This window comes from Anopheles arabiensis, chromosome 2, assembly GCF_016920715.1.
Source record: "Anopheles arabiensis isolate DONGOLA chromosome 2, AaraD3, whole genome shotgun sequence".
Classification (NCBI taxonomy): domain Eukaryota; kingdom Metazoa; phylum Arthropoda; class Insecta; order Diptera; family Culicidae; genus Anopheles; species Anopheles arabiensis.
Window position 1 is genome coordinate 63440215 of NC_053517.1, and position 21978 is coordinate 63462192.

Sequence of the window (21978 nt, forward strand, 5' to 3'; positions counted from 1 at the left end):
TGGTTATATACTTTTCATAATATAATTGAGTTAAACCAAGAAACCCTCCCAGTTACCTCACTAATAAAATTGATGTGAGTCGATTAGCCAAAATTAGCACACCAGTTTAGGGGAAACGATTGAACCTATTTCCCAAACAACAGAATAATTGTCCTAACTTACATATTTAATCATCTTTTCTTCCTGCTTTCTAGCCAATGTAGATTGGTTCCCTCTAATCAGATAGTGATACGTTTATTTATGCAAAAACTCGGTTAATTAATCATCTGTAAATGTACTGCAATTACGAAAGTCGCTGTGATCCTTCCTTGCGTATTTCATCTCCTGATACTCACAGCACCAGTATTCCCCATTCGTTGTTGCATGAAACAAACAACACCCTTCATATTTACCTACCAGTAGGGTCCTTTTTCGTGTTCTCGTCTATTCCTCACGATTTTTGTCTTTCAAATCAAGAGGGGAGACGAGAGGATAAGGACTGTGATGATAAAATATGTCATCCGCTATCCAACATAACACAGCCCGAAATTGTTTGTGTCAACTGTTTTAGGCAGAAGAGATCATTGGTGTCTCTAAGGTTTTGTTTTCGAGCTGGAAGCATATTTTAATTATTTTAAATATTGATTTGGTTTGGTGTAATCTTGTTATACTAACGAATAATAATAAACAGATTAGGATACTACTCGTGTTTGGTTTTTTTAATAAGAAAAGTAAACAATATGTAAAGTTATATCTCTATCGAGTGCTTTACTGTTTTATCTGCAAGTCAAACAACAACCACTTTCAGTGAATCATGCTCTGGACCGTAGTAGAATTGCCCAAAGAGGAATCAGAAAACTCAAAGACACAACAAGACAGTGAGTTATGAGCGGTTTATGCTCTACCTGACGGTTTACCTTTTCTTCATATTTGTGACATTTTTATGAATTCACTGGAATACGGATTCGAAGTAGGGCTCATCCGCTAAGCGGTTGGTTGGACTGTGAAATTTACGACCAAAAGATAAATTGTAAATGAACGTGAAGACATAGGGATGAGTAAATTCAACGTACAACTGGTTGATCGGAGACATTCTGATAAAACTTTGCATGTTTTCAGCGGCGCTGCACTTTTATGATTAAATTATACGATGTATTCATTTCCATTCGGATAGAAAGCTACCTGGCAAACACCAAAGCTGTTTTGCTTTCTATCTTCCTACAGAACAAGATTCAGCGGTAGCGGAACTTAGCGCAATAATCGTATGACAAGATTATTAGGTTGCCTTGTAAAATCTAGATAACAATGATTCATTCTGCATCTTGATGAAGGCATGGTATATGATGTGGAGCTTGGAAATACTCGTGTCTGTTTTTTTAATTCTAATAATTTTGAATGAAATTTCTAAACGCTGCAATTATTACATGTAATTTACAAAAAGTGAGTTCATAGCTCGTCGCCAGTTTGTTACGCGAAAACTAATACAGAGGGCTTTTAAAGTACTAAACAGCTGTTGTATATTGAGTTAAAGACTTGGTGGCTGAAATAATATCAACACTTTATATAAAACCACACAAAAAACTAGCCTCAGCAGTGGCGGGGTAACACGAGAGAAGGCCCTAGGCCAGTTATGTCAAACTCGTTTTGTCGCGAGTCGGATTAGACTTGAAAATATTCCCGTGGGCAGCAGTTGAGCGGTGTCGGGTTAGAGAGTTTGGTGAATAAAACTCTACTTTTTATACTTAAATATATCATTAAAATATTTTAATTTGTTTGTCCATTTTTTGTTTTCTCCACCACCCATTCCACTACATGGTACTTTTGATCAGCGAAAATCATTAAATTCTTATTCTTCTAATAATTATTAACGATAACTCACCATTTTATCACCAAATATAGGCAAATATTCGCTAGTTATGTGCCTATTTGTTAAAGACAAGAGTCTACTAACTTCCAATCATTCTCATACAATCCACGCCTTTTTGAAGTGCTTGGTCTTTCGAGATTTTTCAAGATTTAAAGATTTTAATAATGTGAGCAAGTGGTATTCCAATACATGCTTTCCAAATTTTCCAGAAAGCACCAAAGTCAGAAAATGGACGAAAATATGGGCCAAAGCCGAATTTTGGCTTTGGGAAACCCCCAGCAAACAAGAACTAAAGCACATGTTCGCGGATACCTTCCCAAAAATAGCTACTTTGAGTAACTTACTTCACACTTCGGTAATCGAACTATTGAGACTAAATGTTGAAATCATCTTCCACACCCATTTTTCCTGTCTCGTAATCTACAATCTACTTCATGTTAGACGATGAATAAAACCAAGCTGCCGATATGCTTTGTCGATGACGGAAGTAAAGTGACGAGTCAAGAATATTACCGAGGTCCTTAGTTTGTATGTTACGTGGGATTATACAAGAGTCAAGATTATGTGTAGGCTTCTGGGTCTTGAAACTCTGGAAGCCCGTCGTTCCATAGCTCAAGCATCTTTCGTTGCCTCACTTATGCTCGGCATCACCGATTGTGAACCTTTGCTCTCTTTATGTTCCCTCCCGCCCTCTTCGTATGCGTCACCTTTTAAATATCTCTACTTGTCGTACAACTGTTGGTCGTAGAGTCCCGCTACTACGTGCAATGAATATCTTTAATGCCTCTTCTCATCACTTTGATTATCATCTTTAGCTAACATCCCTTCGCAATATCTTAAAATCCTAACTATCATTGGTACCCTACTACCACTGTTTTGTCATTATTCTGCCCTTTATTTTTTAAATTTTAAGTTATATTACAACCAAAGAATATATTATGCAAAGCCTGACAGGTAAACATTGAAATACATTAAATATTAATATGAATATGAATATAGTCTCGCAGAATAGGACCCTTCTAACGTGTGAAACTAATAACGCAACACTTATTGACAAAATAGGATAGCGAGTTCGCAGAGCACCAATTGCTAAATTTGTCTAGGATGTGCTGGAGTATCGAGCTGTCCGAATTATTTCTAATGGTCGCATAAATCTTGACATCATCCGCATACATAAGCATACATTGATTTGGAAGCACAAATACAACATCATTAATAAAAAGGACGAACCATACTGGGCCAATGTTTCTTCCCTGCAGTACGCCGGCCAAACTGACGAACACGTTGGACAAGCACTAATTGATTTGAACACAGTATGATTTTTGGTTTAAATATGATTTGAACTATATGACTAGATTATTATGAAAGCCAAGCCGGTTCAGTTTCGCAAGGAGTATGTCTTGGTTAATCCGGTCAAATGCTGATATGAAATCAGTATAAATCGCATCGATCTGTGATTGCCGTTAGACATTCAGACACAAATTGAATCGAGCAATCTCTCGACAATGATCGTTTGGGAACAAGCCTGTGCTTTGCATTTTTCTTCTCACTGTTAATAAATGAATATATTTTGGTCGGATCGATGGAAAGTGTCCGTGGAAGTTTGTTGTTATAAATCCTACAGAGATGCCTATTGGATCTTCTAGAGTTGCTACTAACAGTGTTAAACAATAGTCGGTTGGCATGGAGAGTAGACTTCACGAGACAATGTAAAGCTCTATTTTTCGTAAAGTTAGTTAGTTTGTAAAGTTAGTCTAGGCCAAATCCATCGCTTACAAAAGTGAACTAACATGTCGAGGTTTAGCTCGGGGCGCCCTATAGGCTCCCCGCGGCAGCTCAGTCCGCTTGTAGGAAAATCCGCTTCTGCTTCCAGCAGGGCTAATTGTTCTTCCAGATGGACCGATCGGACTGCCGGATGGACCGTTTACCGGTGAAGCGTTTGCACCGGTTGTTCTTCCAGCTCTTTCCTCTCTACCACCTCGCTCCTTTGCCAGTTTTTATTCCTGCTTCACTGACCGTTGCCGTTATGCCGTTGGTAACATAGAATGACTGACTATGGTGCAGCAGCCCATTCGCGTACCCTATCTGCACACCGTGTCGGTTGATCATTTAATACTATACACGATGGACCAGTGCATCGTACCGTGCCGTTTCTGCTTCCGGTCCACGAGACCAGCCAATGTTCAGAATTATTCGGTAGTAATTTATGAATTCTAGTCAAAGCTACTAGCGATTCATTCATGTTTTAGTAAACCATTTTATTGCTTTGTGCGTAGCTTTAACAAAGTTATGATGTAATGCAAGTGATCAAGTTTACCCTTTAGTCTCAGATTATATAGGGTTCCACAGTGAATTGAATAACTTCAATTACAGTACTGGTAAAAAATATCATAAGCAAAGTAAAAATGATTGTAAGGGTCATTTTATTTATTTTTCAGATAAATACCATGATTTATTCGGATGCATTATAGCATTTTCACTAAAGTTTTAATTCTTGTAAGTTATGTACATACAAGAATTTGTTATATAAAACGAAGCTTGGGTTTTCAGCATGGACAAATGAAATCATGCAGTTAAAATTATATTTTTTCTGCATATAATTGGTAACAAGGTAAAGCAAGGACCTGTGCAGCACATCTGAAAAAAGCTGTTTGCACAAAACCGTCCATCAAGGGTATGACGCAGATCTGGTGACTAACTTAAGGAACCATACATTTAGAAGACGGTAAAGCATGGACAGGGGTCGCATGAAGTAATACGCACCACAGCGTACCGGCCGGGTTGGGTGAGTCGGAGAGGAGGATGGAATATGCTCACTCTTCGTAAACAAAAACAAAAAAAAAAGCATGGACAGGGGAACATAATGGTTTGGGGATCGTTTGCGTGATCTGGAGTTGGAAGTTTGGTGCATATCAAGAGAATAATCGCCGCAGATGTGTATATTAACTTGTTGAATGAAAAATTGAAGCTTGCACTATTGAAATCTTTCCTAGAAAGAAATTACATTTTTCAACAAGACAATGACAAGAACAAGACCCCAAACTTACGTCCAAAAAACAACTGTGTTCTTGAAATTTAACCAAATTAAGGTACTTGAATAGCCACCTCAATCTCTCGTCTTGAATGCTATAAAGAATTTGTGGTGTGATTTGGACGATACAGTAGACAAAACATGGTCTAACAATGACGACTATTTTGATGCTTTGAAAACAGCGTGGGAGAAAATCTATCCAGAATGTCTACGGAATCTCGTTGAAAGTATGCCTCGTTGATTGGGTACGAGTTGATGACTGTACCATGAGACCGGCCCAGTACTAAATATTAATAGTTCAAAAATATAACGAGATATTTGCTATAAGCATAACTTGTAAATTAGAAACCTGGTGCATGATTTATTTTGTCCATTCCGATTGTCATTCTTTCCTATATATTAAGAAAGGTATGCATAATCCTAATCGTGAACTCAACTTCTACGACATTGTTGCCTGATAACTTTCAAAACATCCAAAAGAAAATCGTTCCTAAAGATAGCATTGTTGTTACTATGACATTTAAGGAAAATTGAACTTAGTAAAAATAGTAATGCGTATGAATTTTATTTAACATTTTTCCATTTTTTAGTTGCGCTTGATACAGATACCTGGTCATACAGATGCCTGGACCATCTTCATCAGCTCTACGCTAACTCAGGGGTACTGCATTTGTTAATTTATGCTACAAAATAAATAAAAATTCAAAACACAATCCCAAAATCTTTTATTTTCCATTAACGTTCCAAAAAGCTGCCAATTTTAATTTGTTTGAAAATTTAGTTTTGAGATTGCTTGCACTTTTTTGTTAAAAACTCAGAGATACAATTTGTTTGACACTTTTTCATTAAAAAAAATATTTTTCTTTAAAACAATCAAACATTTTGCTATCCTCGGCTGTTTACACAATGGACTCGCGAATGTACTCTTCTATATTGGACATCCAGAAGGTGCCACTGTAGCAAATCTTTTAGGCGGAAAATGTATTAAAATTAAAATTAAATTAAAATAATTGTTCATATTTTACACTTGATGTACAGGAAAATATGTATACAATAGTAGGTATTCAAAATCGGACTCTATTTAAAAAATCGGAGACCTGCCGCATATATCGATTTATTTTTTCACTTTCACGATTTTATTTTCACTGTACAGTGGGCATTTTTTATTTCCTTCCACACGGTAACGTGATATGAGAATTAAAAAAAAAAACAATTTAAAAACACGCTTTTAAGGCAAATTTTGATTTTCATTTTAGTGCATTAAAAACACGTTTTTAAATTGTTTTTATTTATTTTTTTTAGTAAAGCATATCTAGTTTCGTTTGATACTTCGTTAACTTGATTTATCCTACTGCACGTATACAGTGGCGGATTTAACGGTACAGTAGTCTCAGCAAGAGCTTCTGTGCTAGATAGGGGCCCCATGGATGAAGGGACTCATAAACTATAGGGGCCCAGTGGAGGGATCCTGAGCACCTCTCCCCCCCACCCATGCCAGCAAACCATTAAAGTGTTTGATTCAAAATACAACAATATTTACACCCCCCCACCCTCGACTCCAATCGGAGTACCTCCACTCCTTTTAACGCTTAGGGCCCCTAACATCCTAAATCCGCCACTGCATGTTGCGTCTCGCAACAAGGCCCTTTCTTTCGTGTACCAAATTGATGCAACTACAGTTTTCTTAATGAGAGTTCAAAACATTTGTATATTAAAAAAATGCTGTACATAAATCTTCTTTCGCGTTTGTAGATTGTTTTCTGAAATTTTTCTTCGTGCCCTTTTGGAAGGCTCGCGCAACACCCGATTGCGGTCATTACACTTAGCATGCGCAAGTTCATCCGTTGTACGTGAAGCTTCTTCGGGATGAACCTTTCGTGCTCTCGCGATTTCGCCCATTTTTGTATGGCCTGCGCTACCTGTCCCTCTCTCTCACTTCGCCACAACTCATCCATCAATACGAACCGTTGTTGGTAAAAAACAGTACCACTTCACAAAATATTTTACTTTTACATGTTTTTCACTTAAATCAATCGAGAAAAGTTTAACAAAGGTAGATATACAGTGGAACTCCTCATAACGAGTTTAATCCCTTCCAATGACTTACTTTTTATGCGACAAACTCGTTATGCGAGAGGCTCTTCTTTATAAAAAAAATGTATGAAAAGTGAAATAATTCATGAAATAATTGTATGGTCAAGAAAAGTGCAGGTATATAAGGATTATGAACATCACAACCATATGGAACACCTCCAAGTGACAACAGTAATCCATTGATAAATTCTTAGTTTCGAAATTATCGCCTTCATGCGCATGTAGATCAAGAATGTGTGCAATAACACTCCTATCAATACACCTCACAATTGTGAAACACATGCTTTTTAGGGAGGTACACTACATACTAAAACCACGTCCTGGCCACTTCCATGGCCGAAGCCGAAGAGAACCTCCAATATTGTCAAATACGAAGAAAAGAAAACGGAGCAAAGAAACTAAAGACACTACTCCACCTGTCCATAAGCGCATCAAAACTCTCAGCTCCGCTATCTGATCTGAAAAGAGTTATCTGGACGTGGACCTACGGCCCGCCTCGGCTTTTTTCGAGTTTTCTATGACTTAGCGAGTTTTGGACTGGCAGTGGGTGTTAATGTGTCACCTCTCTTACACTTTTCCTCCATTTATACCAGCCTCTTATGGAAATAGCTTGATAGTTAAAAATTCTTAGTAATAAAACTCTCGAAATGATCACGATTTCTTATCTGGAACAAAAATGGAATTGCTCTTTATGCGAGATTTTACTAGTTAAGAAGGGCATTTGTAAAGCAACTAGATGAGCTCGTTATGCGAAAAATTCGTTATAAGAGGTATCCGTTATGAGGAGTTACACTGTACATGTTCTGCATGCATTTCGGTCATTTTTACGTCAAAAAACGATGAAAAAACTACTTATTAATGACGATCAATGTATGCCAGATGGACCAAAACCGCACGATTCATTCAGTACTCGTTAAAACGTTAATTAATTGATCCACAAGAACCGAACGCTACGGTTCTTTTAATACATCGACAAAAATTGCAAGATGAGTGCATGCGTTTTGAAAATTCAATAGAATAACATTCAACATTGTGATAAAAATAATTAAGCCTTATGCTCGCATTTACACTATCGTACATTTTGCAGACCACTGGTATAGACGGTACACCCGGCTTTGGTGATCTGTGAAACTGATACAGTTGAACGCGGTTTATCTGGTTACCTTTTATCCGGCTGTCCGTTTATCCGTGCTATTGAGAAATGAAAGTTCAATACAAAGGTGACATTGCTTGCTGGGGAGGATATTTGAAAAAAAAACGACTATCAGAGCACATTGTTATGACAAAAAACGCTACAATTCATGGCACATTTCTTAAATTCTCATTGAAAGAACATGAAGTTCATCAAAACTGGCTTACCAAAACATAGTGAAAAATTTAAAAAAAATCTGGAATTTGTGATAACATATTTTCTTTGACTCATTATCCGTGTTACTCGAGAATCCGGGCAAGGTCGAGTCCCGATTAGCCCAAATATAGGACCCTTCACTGTAACTTCCTTGTCTGATTCCGGAATCAATTCCAGAAAACTTCGAAGCTAGTCGGAAATGATTCCGACGAAGACTCTTGAAAATTGATTTCAGCTCTAGAATCGGCCCCGGAATTGATTTCGAACAAGGAATCGGAATTGGGTAGGTCCGATTCCGTGCTTCCAACTCTAGTGGGGTGCACACGTACTGAAACATGAGCCAGCAAGAAATTAAATGATGATCAATCCAACCAAGACGAAATTGAAGGTTTACTCCATGATAGGGTCTAATTCTGAGGACGTATTAGTTTTTAAAACAAGAAGTCCACATGTATATATAATGGTAGATTAGTTGTTAAAGTTTCGTTTGAAATATAAACCATATAGGGCAAATGTATCAATAATGGTTTAATTTGCTGTTGCACAAATATATTTTAATGTGTTCAACGAGTCAATAATGCAAAATATATTGTTTTGGAATATAACGAATTCCAGAACACAACCATATATATACCAAACATAGATTTTCCTTAATGGTTCGTTGTACCTGTATTGGAGGTATGGTTGCTATAGTTGCCGTATCGTGTTCCTTTAGCGGTGGTAGTCAAGGGAGTCTAAAAAGATAAATACTACAAAATTATTAAATAAAAAAGCTGATATCAGTTTTTGGTTATTGGATGCAATTGGTATCTATGGCATAATTACCGTGGTACCGTCCTCAACTCGTAAGACTCAATGAAATGCCAGTCATGGGTTCAAGCCTGGAATGGTCCGCATATCTTCAGAAACTGATAATTTTGTTAAACCATTATCTATAACCGTAAGACTTAACAACATGCCCGTCATGGGCTCAAGCCCCGAATGGACCGTGCCAACCTAGGACTGACTATATATGAAGAAGAATAAGAAGATCATTTATGACAATGCAAAGGAAAAATATGTCGTTGCTTAAACCATGATTGTACGACAAGTATGATAATTTTATAGCTCGATTAGTGGGTAAACTGTAATGTTTTTTGTTATGGATTCACTCAAACTTGGTTAAAGATCTTTCCACTGTTTTCAATTTATTTTTTAACGGCCGTGTTATGTATAAACTCGTTTAAGTTAATTTTTACCAAATCCTAGTGATGTACCTTAATCTGATAGATCTAATTTAGAAGAAGTCAAATGTACCGGGTAAAGGCTTTGATAAATCGCGTGTTCAACTTTTCGATATGACATGCTTTCTAAAATTCCATAAAAAATTTAGAGTTATTAATTTGACGAAAAATAAGTGATTGAAGAAGTTAAAAACTTTATAAATAATCCGATAATTCTTTTGAAAACGTTGAACAAATCGTTAATTATCGAACATCTGATTGCACGACATCTTCAATGGGAAGATAAAGGGATTGAATCATAGTATCGTTAGAAATACAATAAAATGTATTAAGAAGGTAGGTAAAGAGATGTGTATGTATTTGCATGTATGACCCTAAACTGCGTGTTAGAATATAAAAAAAATACGTTTTATGTAAAATTTCGAAAAAGATTTTTGTTTAAATGACAAAAATTATTTGACAAATTCCATACAAACGAAAAAATCAAATATTTACGCGGGTAAAATTGAAAAATGTAAAAGCTCGGTCAAAAAACCAAACGGGTAAAAAGGTATGGTACAACGTGCCCACATAGTAAGGACTGACTTTACGGCTATGTGGAAAGCGTGAGTTTTATTATTGAATGCTAAAGATATATTTTTCCTGTAAAATCATAACGGCTCAATCATTTATTTGTGTTGGAACACCTAATATTTTAACTCAACCAAGTAGAGAATTTGAGTTTTCTTGTAAAAACAAAAATCGTACGAAAACACAAAAAAGTGAGATAAGTGAGTGGACGGCTTGAGTTAGGGAAAAACAACATTGAAACCGACCGCTAGCACCTGTATTTTTTAAAGTAAATATATCAATACTGGACTACTGTAATACTACTGGAATACTGTACTATCGACACTATCAATACGCGCGGGTTCATGAACATATGGTATGTAGAATATCAATGCAAATCATTCGTTCCTATAAGCGACAATAGGACTTCTAGCTGCCAGTGGCTTAGACGCATAGTGTCTTGCTGTTTGCACTATGCATAAGACATATTTTACATGATTAAATAAACAACACAATGCACTAGCCTAAGATAGTGTAAAATTGTCCCTTTTGGGCGTGAGGACCTACGCAGTTATGCTGGCCCATACAGGTTTTCGAAACATATTATATTTCATTTATTCATATATTCATATTTATTTGTCTTCCTTTTGGTTACACAAACACTTAAATAATACTTATTACCTATGTTCCTAACCTAACAAAAATTAATACAAATTATCAAAAATTTCAAGAAAAAAATCTAGAAAATTAGAATTTAAAAATTAAAAATTAAAATTAAGGCAGCACGGGATTATGGAGGGTTCTGATGCGGGATCGGAAAGAGGATAAGGGAAGGTTGAAATCAAACATATAATATACACAGTTAAATCGACGAATTGCACGAAGAAGGGGGTCATTACGGCCCACTGCAGTTCGGCGGGAAGGGATCACTAGGGGAGGGCGGTTTCGAAGAACACGGTTAGGGGCGTAGAAAGGGATAGAAGAAAGAAGGGAAGGAGAATCAATATTACCAAGGAGTAATGCGGCAATAAAGGTGGATTGGGCATGGGAACGGCGGTTTTCCAATAGTTCCAGGCCAAGCTGCCGACACCTGCCCTCGTAAGGAGGTATGGGGGAGGACAATCCACCCAGGATTTTACATATAGCAAACCTGGTGAACGATCGCTGCACCCGCTCGATACGTTCCACGTGGGTTCGAGCTGTAGGGGACCAGACTACTGAGCAGTACTCCAAAATCGATCTGACCAGAGAGCAGAACAGAGTCTTCAGGCACATTGGGTCGGAGAAATCGCAAGCAATTTTCTTTAGGAGACCCAATGTTTTCCGCGCCTGATTGACAACTGAGTCAATGTGGTGGCTGAAGGTGAGGCCTCTGTCAAGCCAGACACCGAGGTCTTTTACGACACAAACACGATTGACTTGCACAGAATTTAGGACGTACGAGTAAGTGATTGGAGACTGCGAACGACTAAATGAAATGACGTTACACTTATCAGGACATAATGTGAGGGATACGATTATGTAGTATGCAGCTCAGATATTAGGCGATTGCTACTGGAAACTGCCTATACAAGGCATGAATCAACGAAGCTTGTTGAGTCGTGATAGTGTACGATTGCACCCTTATTATTGTATTCTAAACGAATACATGCGTAAAATGTCGTACCATATCTGCACTCTTAAACAATTACATTATTTTAACAATCGAATGGCATCTAGAAATAGATGTTAGTATCGGAACAAAATTATTCGAAAACAGTGAAAATAATTAAAGAAAAACTTGGATGCGAAGTAAATCGGATAAGTTAAAATTATTTTAAAAGTTTGAAACATCTTGTTTCTTTTCAACAATCCCAAAAACAAAGCTGTGTGACATTTTTTATGACCTAACGACCTCGGCGCATTCCGTACTAGTTGATTTTGTTGAAATATATAAATGTATGAATATGAAGTATCTATATGTATATGTATATAAAGTATATGTTTTGAAAAAATATCTATTTTTTATTTCATTGTACATACGATTACTTAACATAAAAACATAATTCAGCGACAACTTCATGAACAATTAAGTTACAGCTCCAGATTATGTAAATCAAAAACATTATGAGGGTCTTAACCATATTAAAAGCAATACAGCGGTAACCGTTCTTTATGAATAAAAAAAAATAAAATTTATAAAAACCATTATGAAATAAAGCATTGTATGTTCAATATTCATTAAAACCACCAAGGACAATCCTTCTTTAATTGGTGTTAACAATTGTAAAAGAACAACTATTTGAATTTTAGAAAAAAAACATTAGTATAACGTGAAACAATAAACCGAATTGAAAAAAACGCTCTCTTCACTATTGATATAAAATTATCAAAAAGGTTTAAAAATTTCTCTATTTTGTTTCTTCGCAACAATCCACCCTGATTGGCTGCAACGAAATCACACTTCCCTTCAGCAGCTTCGCTCTGATTGGTTAATAACATTTCGCAAGCATGAACACAGCTACTGAAATTCTAGTGCGTACACTTGCGTTTGATTCAAAGAACCCCTCTTTCAGCCGAATGTATTTTGACGTCAATACTCTAAATGTTTTATAAAGTGCAGCGTTTTGACTTGGGATTATACATAGTTTTGAATGATAAAATATATTATACCAATTTCATCCTTTTTGTATTACTCAAATATAGTTTTACAGAGCGTTAGCTCTGTCTTAAAAAAAGTAAAAACTATAAACAAGTAAACTATCAATGCGTTCTGTCTGTTAATACCCAAGTGCCGTCTGCACACATTTTAAAATGATTTCTTATGCAGTGAAGGAATTTCTGTTCGGATAAAAAATATGTATTTAACATTCTACCTGTTCCGCTGTCGGTGCCGTATTTGTAGTGGATGCAGCTGAAAGCAAAAAACACCGCACATGCGCCCTATCGCCTCCCTCTAGACGTTCCTCCCAATATTTCTTTTCTCGCTTATTCCAGCGGCAAGAGAAGTTCTGATGTTGATCGTCGTTGTCTCACTTCCAAAACGTGCTTGCACGTCCTTATGCTTCCTTCTTCACGCTGCTTGCAGCGGGATGCAATGGCAAAGCAGTATCGGGTATTGTACGGTGGCGGCATGTGCTGCATAAACAATGAAGACCAGTCTGTCACTAGTCGCTGTTGCCAGCAGACGTGTTCGTCTTGCGAGCCGTACGTACAGTTTTGTCGGATTTGAGTCATAGTCGTTTTAACCATTACAAGTGCGTGTATTTGATTTGATATTGCTTATACTGTCTTGTGTAGAAAATATAAATCCCTCAAAAAGTGTTGAAAATATAATTTCACAATTCTAATTATTATTAAAATTAAAACTACAACAAATGGTTTATCATCGGCGAACAAGTGAAATGAATATTTATGGTAGATAGGATTAAGATCGTGTTGGAAACCTGACAACTATCAATATCATAGCAGTGGAAAGTGCAGTGAATTAACACAATCCATTCTGAGCAAACCAAAGGAATTGGAATAAAAGAGATACAAAAATATTCAAAATGAATTCGTAAGTCACTCAGAACAAACAAATATGTTGATAAGTTTTCATCTCACTATTGAAAAGTATTTCTGGTTTTCCTTTACATTTTTGTACTTTGGTGATCGTCCTTGCTGTTCTTGCTAGATCGTGCTGGTCGCTTTTATAAGCCTGTGCATGTAATGGAACCACGTATCGTACATTACGCGTATTATCTTAAATCAGTTTAGGGCACAATGATTATTTGAAAAATTAGTATGACTATGCGCACTGTTGCATAACTATTCCATAACTTTATTTAATAAGTTCTCTAACAATTTTTACACGAATACATCCAATGCGGAAACAAATTTTCTTGTCTAACTTGTCCAAATGAGCTTTTAAACATCGCGAAATATCAAACGAAATTTGAACCGAAAATTGTTCAGATTTTCTCAGTACTTGCAATCAACGCTCCCGACAACAACAACAAAATAAATAAATAAAAAGAACAATTTTCGAGACTGCTACGAATGTATGCAGCTTGTCCTGACAAGCGACAACAGGTTTTGCGCAGATTGTTGATTGAGAACATACAAAAAGAGCCCGATTCAGACAGTCGACCTACGAAATGCCTCATCATGCAGAAGCGGAGCTGCAATTGGCAAAAAACTACAGCAGGCAGGAATTTAAAACCGAGTACAATACATAATGTGTCGAATGAAAGTTTTTAGATGCAGTTCAGCCCGGTGTTCCGGGTTTTTAATGTGAAGAAGAATCAGTGATTTTCTTACCATTTGTGTTTTACTTTACTATCCTTGCTATATTTGGCATGGTAGTGAAAACTTTTTTTACCAATATCGCAAAGTAACTCTCCAAAACGTACATTTTTCTGTTCTTCTTATCATTCTGAATACATCTAGTTAAAACTTTCGAGCGTATACTATAAAAATGTACAAGGGTTGCCACTATTTGACAACGTAAGAGCAGAAACAGACGATTTGTCAAATAAACCAACCATGAAACATTGTTGGACGTTTCTCTTAGAATTATGTTTGATTTTTCAGTACGATTCGGATCGTCTATTATGCTGCGGGTGACACATTGGAACAGAACAGGGTTATTTCAGAGATGTAATATTGGCTCTCTGTTCTATTCAATAATAGATCGTTGATTGCTAGTAGGTGACGTCTTATTTAGTCACTTCAATGCTACAATTGGCAATACTGCTATGATTAGAACATTGGTATATTACGTCCTGTCAAAATCTACCACCACATTGTCCCCTTACGTTGCTCTATTACAATAAGCGAGCACGTGCACTGTCGAAGGAACGCTAAACTTTTTCCCCATCAACGGTTTACCACGAACATTAACGAAATCTTTGACATTCCGTCGTAAACACAATCGATTCATGGTTCAGCTCCCGCACAGCTTCCCCGTACAAACATTCCGTTTCATCTACCATGCATTCGTCTCCCTCGAAAAAATGGAGCGTAGAGAAAACCAAAAGTGAAGCTCATTTTCATAAATGCTCAATTTGTGTAATACCACTCCCGTAATTACGTTATGAGCGTAGTGTGAGTCATTTTACGCCAATAACCGAAACACACTGCTAACAGGTTAGGATATGTACAGGGGCTCTGGAATAAATACCGTCTGCAATACAAGCATTTTGGTGATGATGTGGGGCGTTTTCATCTAATGGAGTCACCCTTCATTGCTAAACATGTAGCGCCGTAAACTGCACCAGTCACTAGGAGTGTAAGTAGGCACGCTTTTCCATTTGTTGCTTAAATCTTCACTAGGATTTTCTCATGCACCAGAATTAATGAGAGAATTGTATGAGTTCGCTATTTATGTTAGTGACCAATATTGTAATTCGTTTGAATTACTTCTTCATTACGAATGACACTGGTTGTAGTGATTGGATCGCCATTTGATTAAATCTTGGGTTAGAATTAATTACTGTTCCTAATGAGTATTTTTTCTTACATTTTCTCGCAATTATCCTTACCTGATTTTATGGCCTGCTTCTTACTGCTCGTAATAACCTTTATAGTCTTCCCAGACTTTTGTAGAGAAAGAGAACTATTTTAAAATTGTGCTATTCTAAAAAGTTGAAACGAACGATTAGTACGCAATCTTGATGACCAGTTCAGCATATAATTCAGTGCGTAGAATAGTCCCGTGAGTTGGCTTGTGAACGAACGGAGCTCAAACCACAAACCAGGGGCCTAGAAGAATGAAGTTTTGCGGATCACCAAGTATAGGTGCAGATATTCTAAATTCTCTCTCTCTTGGCTCTCCTCGCTCAGGAGTTACAGGAACCCTTAACTTTTGTTAAAGTGTATTGCCCCTGTTATCCTAAACTGGCCATTAATTCCTTGTTCTTCATTTTTATGAACCTAGTGAATCTAGGTGAATTATGCATCCACTCAACAATGAAAGGAAAAATACATCGTTTTATTTAGTTAAACATCATAACCTGTTAAAATATTTCCTTGAACTCATTTATGTTAGCAATTCAAAAAAACCTCTTTGCTAGATATTAAACATTCAAATCAGATATCCCTTTTCAAACGTCTAGCCCGTTAAGTGTACCAGCAGCAAAAAGAGCGTGAAAGAAAAGCCAAAATATGTTAATTTCTTCAAATACAATCATACCACCAAACGTGGAAGAAAGTTGTGCAAGGATAACAACATTATTCTCGAATGCAAACTGCCGTTATAAGCTTACATTCAAATGCGTTCCTATGCAAACGTTATTGTTTTGCACATGTCTCCTAAACATCCATAAATTTGATTTTTGTTAAGTCAACCCAATCGGAGACAGCTACTGGGAAGCCAATGATGCACAATTGATGCAGCCCCATTAGTCACATTCAAATCAGTCGCTCTAAATCGATTACACGTATGAGGAAGATGTTCGACCCTCGAGATAGCGTTGTTTAAACATGGAATAAAAAAAGTTTGTCCGCTTGAAAAAGGCACCCCCATTAGACAAGCAGTGCTCAGGCAATCAGCAAAAAATACACATAGCGGCTCCTGCGTACAGCAAGCATCTGTGAACAATTTCGTACATAAATTGTTTCACTCTTTTCGATGGTTATTTTTTGTAGAGCAGGAAGCTATTGCTTAGGAAAAAACGAGCATAGCATTACCAGTTGGTGCGAAGTGATTGTCGTTCTTGCAATAAAAGAAGCATCTTTCCAGAGCAAAAAAAAAAAGATGACAAAAATACTTCCAAAAGAAAAATGATCTAAAAGCTGATGTTGCACCCTATTTTGCAAGAAATGTTGCCTATTTACTGCGTGCGATAAGCTGAATTTGTTAACGGTCTGGTCGTTTTACAGAACATTGTTAACAAGTGTTTCAAGTTGTAAAAAGGAAATCCTTGTGCTAGGTTGGTATTTTTCACAATTGAAGAAAATTATTGTAATCCCAAGTTAATATTCGTTTATTTTGCATATGTTGTCCTTGCTACGGGACCTTTTAGGGAAGCCCTTTGGCAGTAAGAACATATCAAACAGTGACAGTAGAAAGAGTAGAATTCCTGTCATGCACGGAAGGATGGTGAAACAATAAATGCAAAATAGACCGTTGAAGTGGGGTGCCAAAATTCGAAGCCTTAGCTTTATCGCATGAGCAACATAGTTGTACCAACTGCTCCATCAGAGCCTAATACGCGAATGAAGTCTATTGATTTCCTTCAATGAGCCTAGAAGTAATCAAGTTTATATTGATCACGTGACTTTTGGTTAAGAGGAACGAAATGAATCGAAAGGAATCAGAAAAGGTCATTTACACAAAAGTATTAATGTCGATTTGAATGCATTGCCTACATTCCACTGTGCAGTAGACTGCAAATCCATGTACGAACTGCTAACCTTTTTTCTATTCTTCAGATCGGTTTAGACCTGTTATTAGACTACTGCTCTTTGAAGAGTAAAGGGAAATAGATTCCCTACAATTCCTGTGTGCTATTGCCATTCCTATGTAATACCCCATTCAAAACGTGAGCTTCGAGAAGGGCATTTGTTTTCGTGTGGAATCTGGTTCTTGAGCTGCGATGTAATCTAATTTACATTTTTACAGCCTCACGCCGCACAAGCTATGTTTTAATGAAAATGCGTAAATTTTTAACGTTTGCCGCGGTCGATTCGTTTTGTTTTATTTTTCTTTGCATTTTTACCTATTAGTTTATTCCCTACCAACCCCAGAATCCTCATTCCTGTAATTCATTCTAAGGTCGATTAATTAATCGCGAAATGGCAGTGGTAGCAAGTAAGACACGAATCAACACTTGCAAGATGCTCAGCGCGCTACGAAGAAGAATAAAAGGGAAGCTTATGTGCGTTAAAAAGACAATTTGTTTTGACCTTTTTTTGTAACCTTTTTGTTCGCCCTACCTCTGCATCTTGCAGTAACAGCGTGTTGGTATTTGTCGGCGAATGTTTGGATAAAACAAATTATACCGTAGTGCGACAACCCTCCTCATGCCTCGGTATGGTAACTGGTAACTATTGAACTGTGCCTCGAGCAACAGTGAGCAACCCAATCCCTAGCGTCCAGCAAAAAGAACGCATTTTTCTTCAGTTTTTTCGAAGATTCGGCTAGCAGTAGAACTTTACGGCCACTAGAAAGTCCGATGTCTTACGTATAATGCCATATTGACAGCAGTAAATTATGTCTCATTCGCAAAAGAACGTATAAACGGCACTCTTGGTGATCATAAATCATTTCTGCGCTAAGATGAAAAATGCTTCCCAGAACCATGCGGAACGAATGAGCGAAATAAATGTGCGAACTATTACCACCCCCAGTCACAAAAAAAGTCAACCAGAAACGGAAGATTCGGTTTCACGATAGTTAATTATCCAAAATTGGGATAAGCGGCGAAATATGCAATATGTGACATATGCATGATGTACGAGTAACGTGTTGCTTGGTCGGTGAAGCGAGGTATGGTGCGATTGGTTCAATTCAGATTATTTTATTACTAGAACAAATCGACACAAATCCACACTCACACGTTGTTGATAGTTGATCTATTGAAGAGAATGAGAAATGTCTTTCGGTTGCAATCAGGAAAGATATATTTTTGAATTGGCTCGAAGATTGGACGCAGTGTATTTACAGTCGTGTTGAAACTTATTCTGAGCTCCAAGGGTGGCTTGTCGGACTACTGGATAGACGTAGCGTATCCCATGACAGGACGAACAGATTTTATTTTCATTGGGGATATTTAGAATAGATTCGACACCCAGAAACTTTGTTGTAGATTGTAGTAGTTTACATGCATTTTAGTATTTTGGTGCGAAACACACAAGTATTTAAGTATTTAAGAATGTGTTTATTTTAATATTTTCACATGCGGCAATTCTTTTTGGATTCTGTGATTAATTATGTTATAAATATGGCATTTTTTTCTCCTTTAGAATTGTCATTGTTTACATACCACATACGGTCGAATATACACCTGATGTACAATTTTCCTCCTTGGAGTATGTTACTGTTCCTATCAATGAATCCAAAATCGAAACCATTAGTATGAATGCGATGAAATCAAATTCAAACATGAACTGTGAAACAACGATGGAAAGCGCTGAAAAGCTTAATCAACACATCATGAAAGACGATCTGATTTTGCTGGCTTCGGAGGAAAAATCGGTAAGTAAGTCCCTCAAAAGGCGATATTCATGTTACAGTAACAAACAACTAAATCCAATGAATACTTATTTGTTTATAACACACGTTTTCTAACAGAGCTTGAGGCGCAGCTGTGGTTTTATGGAAGACGAAGATCATGCGGCTTTAGACAGTGATACAAATCCACTAAACTACGTTCCAATAAGCAATGAAATAATTTTGGAAGTATCGTCGTCAAGCTTTGATGAAGGAATAGGCTTGAGTAACACTGAAGAATCAAGTGATGATCAAGCGAGTGCCAAATCCGACTCGCTGACAGCCAACAACTCTGTGAAGAATCCAGCAGCGAAAGGCTATCAACGAAAGCAAAGTAAGGATAAATTAAAAAACTACCAATGTGAAATCTGCCAACAAGTGTTCATGATGAAAAAACACCTTCGGGAGCATCACGTAATTGAGCATCCGGGAGAAAACTGTAACAAATGTGCCATATGTGAAAAAACGTTCAAACTACGGTCGAATCTTCGGCAGCATCTTCGTATCCATACGGGTGAACGTCCATTTCGATGTGACATTTGCGGCAAGACATTTGTACAGGGCAGCGCTCTAACTGTCCATCGGGAATTACATAAAGAGCAGCGTGACTATGAGTGCTCAGTTTGCAAAAAAGCATTTAAATCGAAGTTTGCCTTCAAAAAACACGAAAAAGTACACATTGGACTGCGGCCATTCAAGTGTGATGAGTGTGGAAAATCATTCACCCAATCATGTAACCTGAAAGCACACCAAAAATTGCATACAGGAAATCACGCATATCATTGCACGACCTGTTCAAAGACCTTTCGCTTCAAATCCCACTACCAAGATCATCTAATGACGCACACCAAGGAGAAAAAATACTGCTGTGCCCAGTGCGGTCGTACGTTTGCTTACAAAAACTCCTTCCAGCGGCACACCCTAATCCACCGGGATGAAGCTCAACACCAGTGTATGGGATGCGGGAAACAGTTCAGCAAACTAAGTCACCTCACCTTCCATTACAAATCTCAAGGTTGTGCTCGTAAACTAGCACGAGAGGGTGAGGTAGATAGAGCTTCAAAAAATCTGACTTGCGACATTTGTAACAGCGTCTTCGAACGCGACGATACTTTACTGGCCCATCGAAACGAGCTGCACAGCTGCGAGGATAACGTGCACGAAAAGGGACGATGTCGGTACAAATGCGTTATCTGTAGCAAATCGTTCCAGGAAGAGAAGGAGTTGCGTACCCATTTCAAGTTGCACGAAGCCGACGATTGTCCTTTTCAGTGTGGGATGTGTGGAATCCTTAATTTAAACCATACCTAAAAACCGGTAAGGTTCTCGTTAAAGGGTATGCTAATAAAATGAAGAAGAATCAGGCCAAATTTACTGTATGATAAGGACTTATTCTGTGATATCTCAGAGTGTATGAAAAATATGTGTTTGTACTGGTCGTTTCGTATTAAACAGCGAATATCTTCAAGATAAGATTAGTGTTTTAATTACCGTCGCAAACCACATTTTGTGACAATCCTCACTCCGAAGCCATCCTAAATTAATGGAACCAAAAATCATAATGGAAAAGATTCGTCTCTAGTACGGTCGTTGCTGCAGGGTAGCTTATCTCATATGCATATGTTGTCTATGAAAACGTTGGTAAATGGTTCATGCCGACTATGAAAGGTGTAGGAATAACCCTAGTGGGAGTTTCTAGTTCCTTAATAGAGGTAGTAATCCATTCCAGTTTCTTAGACAGAACCTTTAGAAAGGGATATTATATACCTAACTAATTGAAAGGCCCTGCCCAGCACTGAAACATCTTAAACATTTGTTCTCTGTTCATTTATAATGCTCAACACGGAACTGGAATGGATTTAAATGGAAACATAATAAAACTATTAGTATTAATTTTTGCCTAGTTCATATGGTCCAATTCTATGGGTAAGTTTCGTGTTACAGTAGTCAAGGCGTATATCTTTTACAGAGTTATGGAGTCACATGTACCGAAACTTGTATATGCAGGGCTGACTATTCTACTAGCTGAGGCTTCAGCTAAGGCAATCGTATACACTAACTACTGCTGTTGTGACAAATAAGGAGAAGAATACAGACAAGACTACTTGGGTTGTTGTGGAAAACATTTACTCACACTTTACTTTTCACTGTTAAGCTAGACATGCCATCTAGTTTCTGTTTTAGATACTGGTTGAAATTTTGAATACGATTCCACAAATTTCATAAAACTCAATTCAAACGAAAATTTTATCGAAGATAATTTACCTAGCTCTTGCCTATGTGACTAACTAGTATTCTTTCCATTCTTTATTCTAATTTCAATTATACTCTACAGCCTAATCCTGATTTCATTACCAGAGTATTTTTCATCTAGGTTCACATTTATTTTATATGCTGGTTTTTATTTCCTAGCATTATATAGCATTACTTCATTGTGAACCTTAATGAGTAGCCACTTCTCTTGTTTCGTTATCATTTGGCTAAAGTAAAAAAATAGTTTGGTATATCAAGTAATTGTAAACTTGACTTGTGACTTTTAGGTTATTCGTTTCAGGATAGCCAGTAATACGTATGGTGGGCTAGGTTCATACAAGGCTTGATCTCTTGTCGAGCATATTTTAAGTGATGTGAGTTGATAACTTTGTCATGAAGCCGTGCCCATAGAAAATGTTAAAATGTAAATGCAAAATATTGAGTTATAAACGGCCACAA

The 21978-nt window shown here is 37.2% G+C and overlaps 1 protein-coding gene across 4 annotated transcripts in view; it reads left to right on the forward strand.

The window, feature by feature from the left end:
- Positions 1-21159, forward strand: part of LOC120896284 (zinc finger protein 160-like) — a 56121-nt gene extending 34962 nt beyond the window's left edge. The window contains exons 1-3 of one of the 4 annotated variants that reach the window (XM_040300279.1): positions 13215-13629; positions 19020-19251; positions 19348-21159. In XM_040300279.1, coding sequence (XP_040156213.1) covers positions 13622-13629; positions 19020-19251; positions 19348-20577 — 1470 coding nt within the window. In that variant the 5' untranslated portion in view covers positions 13215-13621 and the 3' untranslated portion in view covers positions 20578-21159. Of the gene's footprint in view, positions 1-13214; positions 13630-13682; positions 15343-19019; positions 19252-19347 lie in introns of those variants that run through there. The other 3 variants (XM_040300281.1, XM_040300282.1, XM_040300280.1) reach the window with 3 other exon arrangements.
- The last annotated feature ends 819 nt before the right edge of the window (positions 21160-21978 follow it).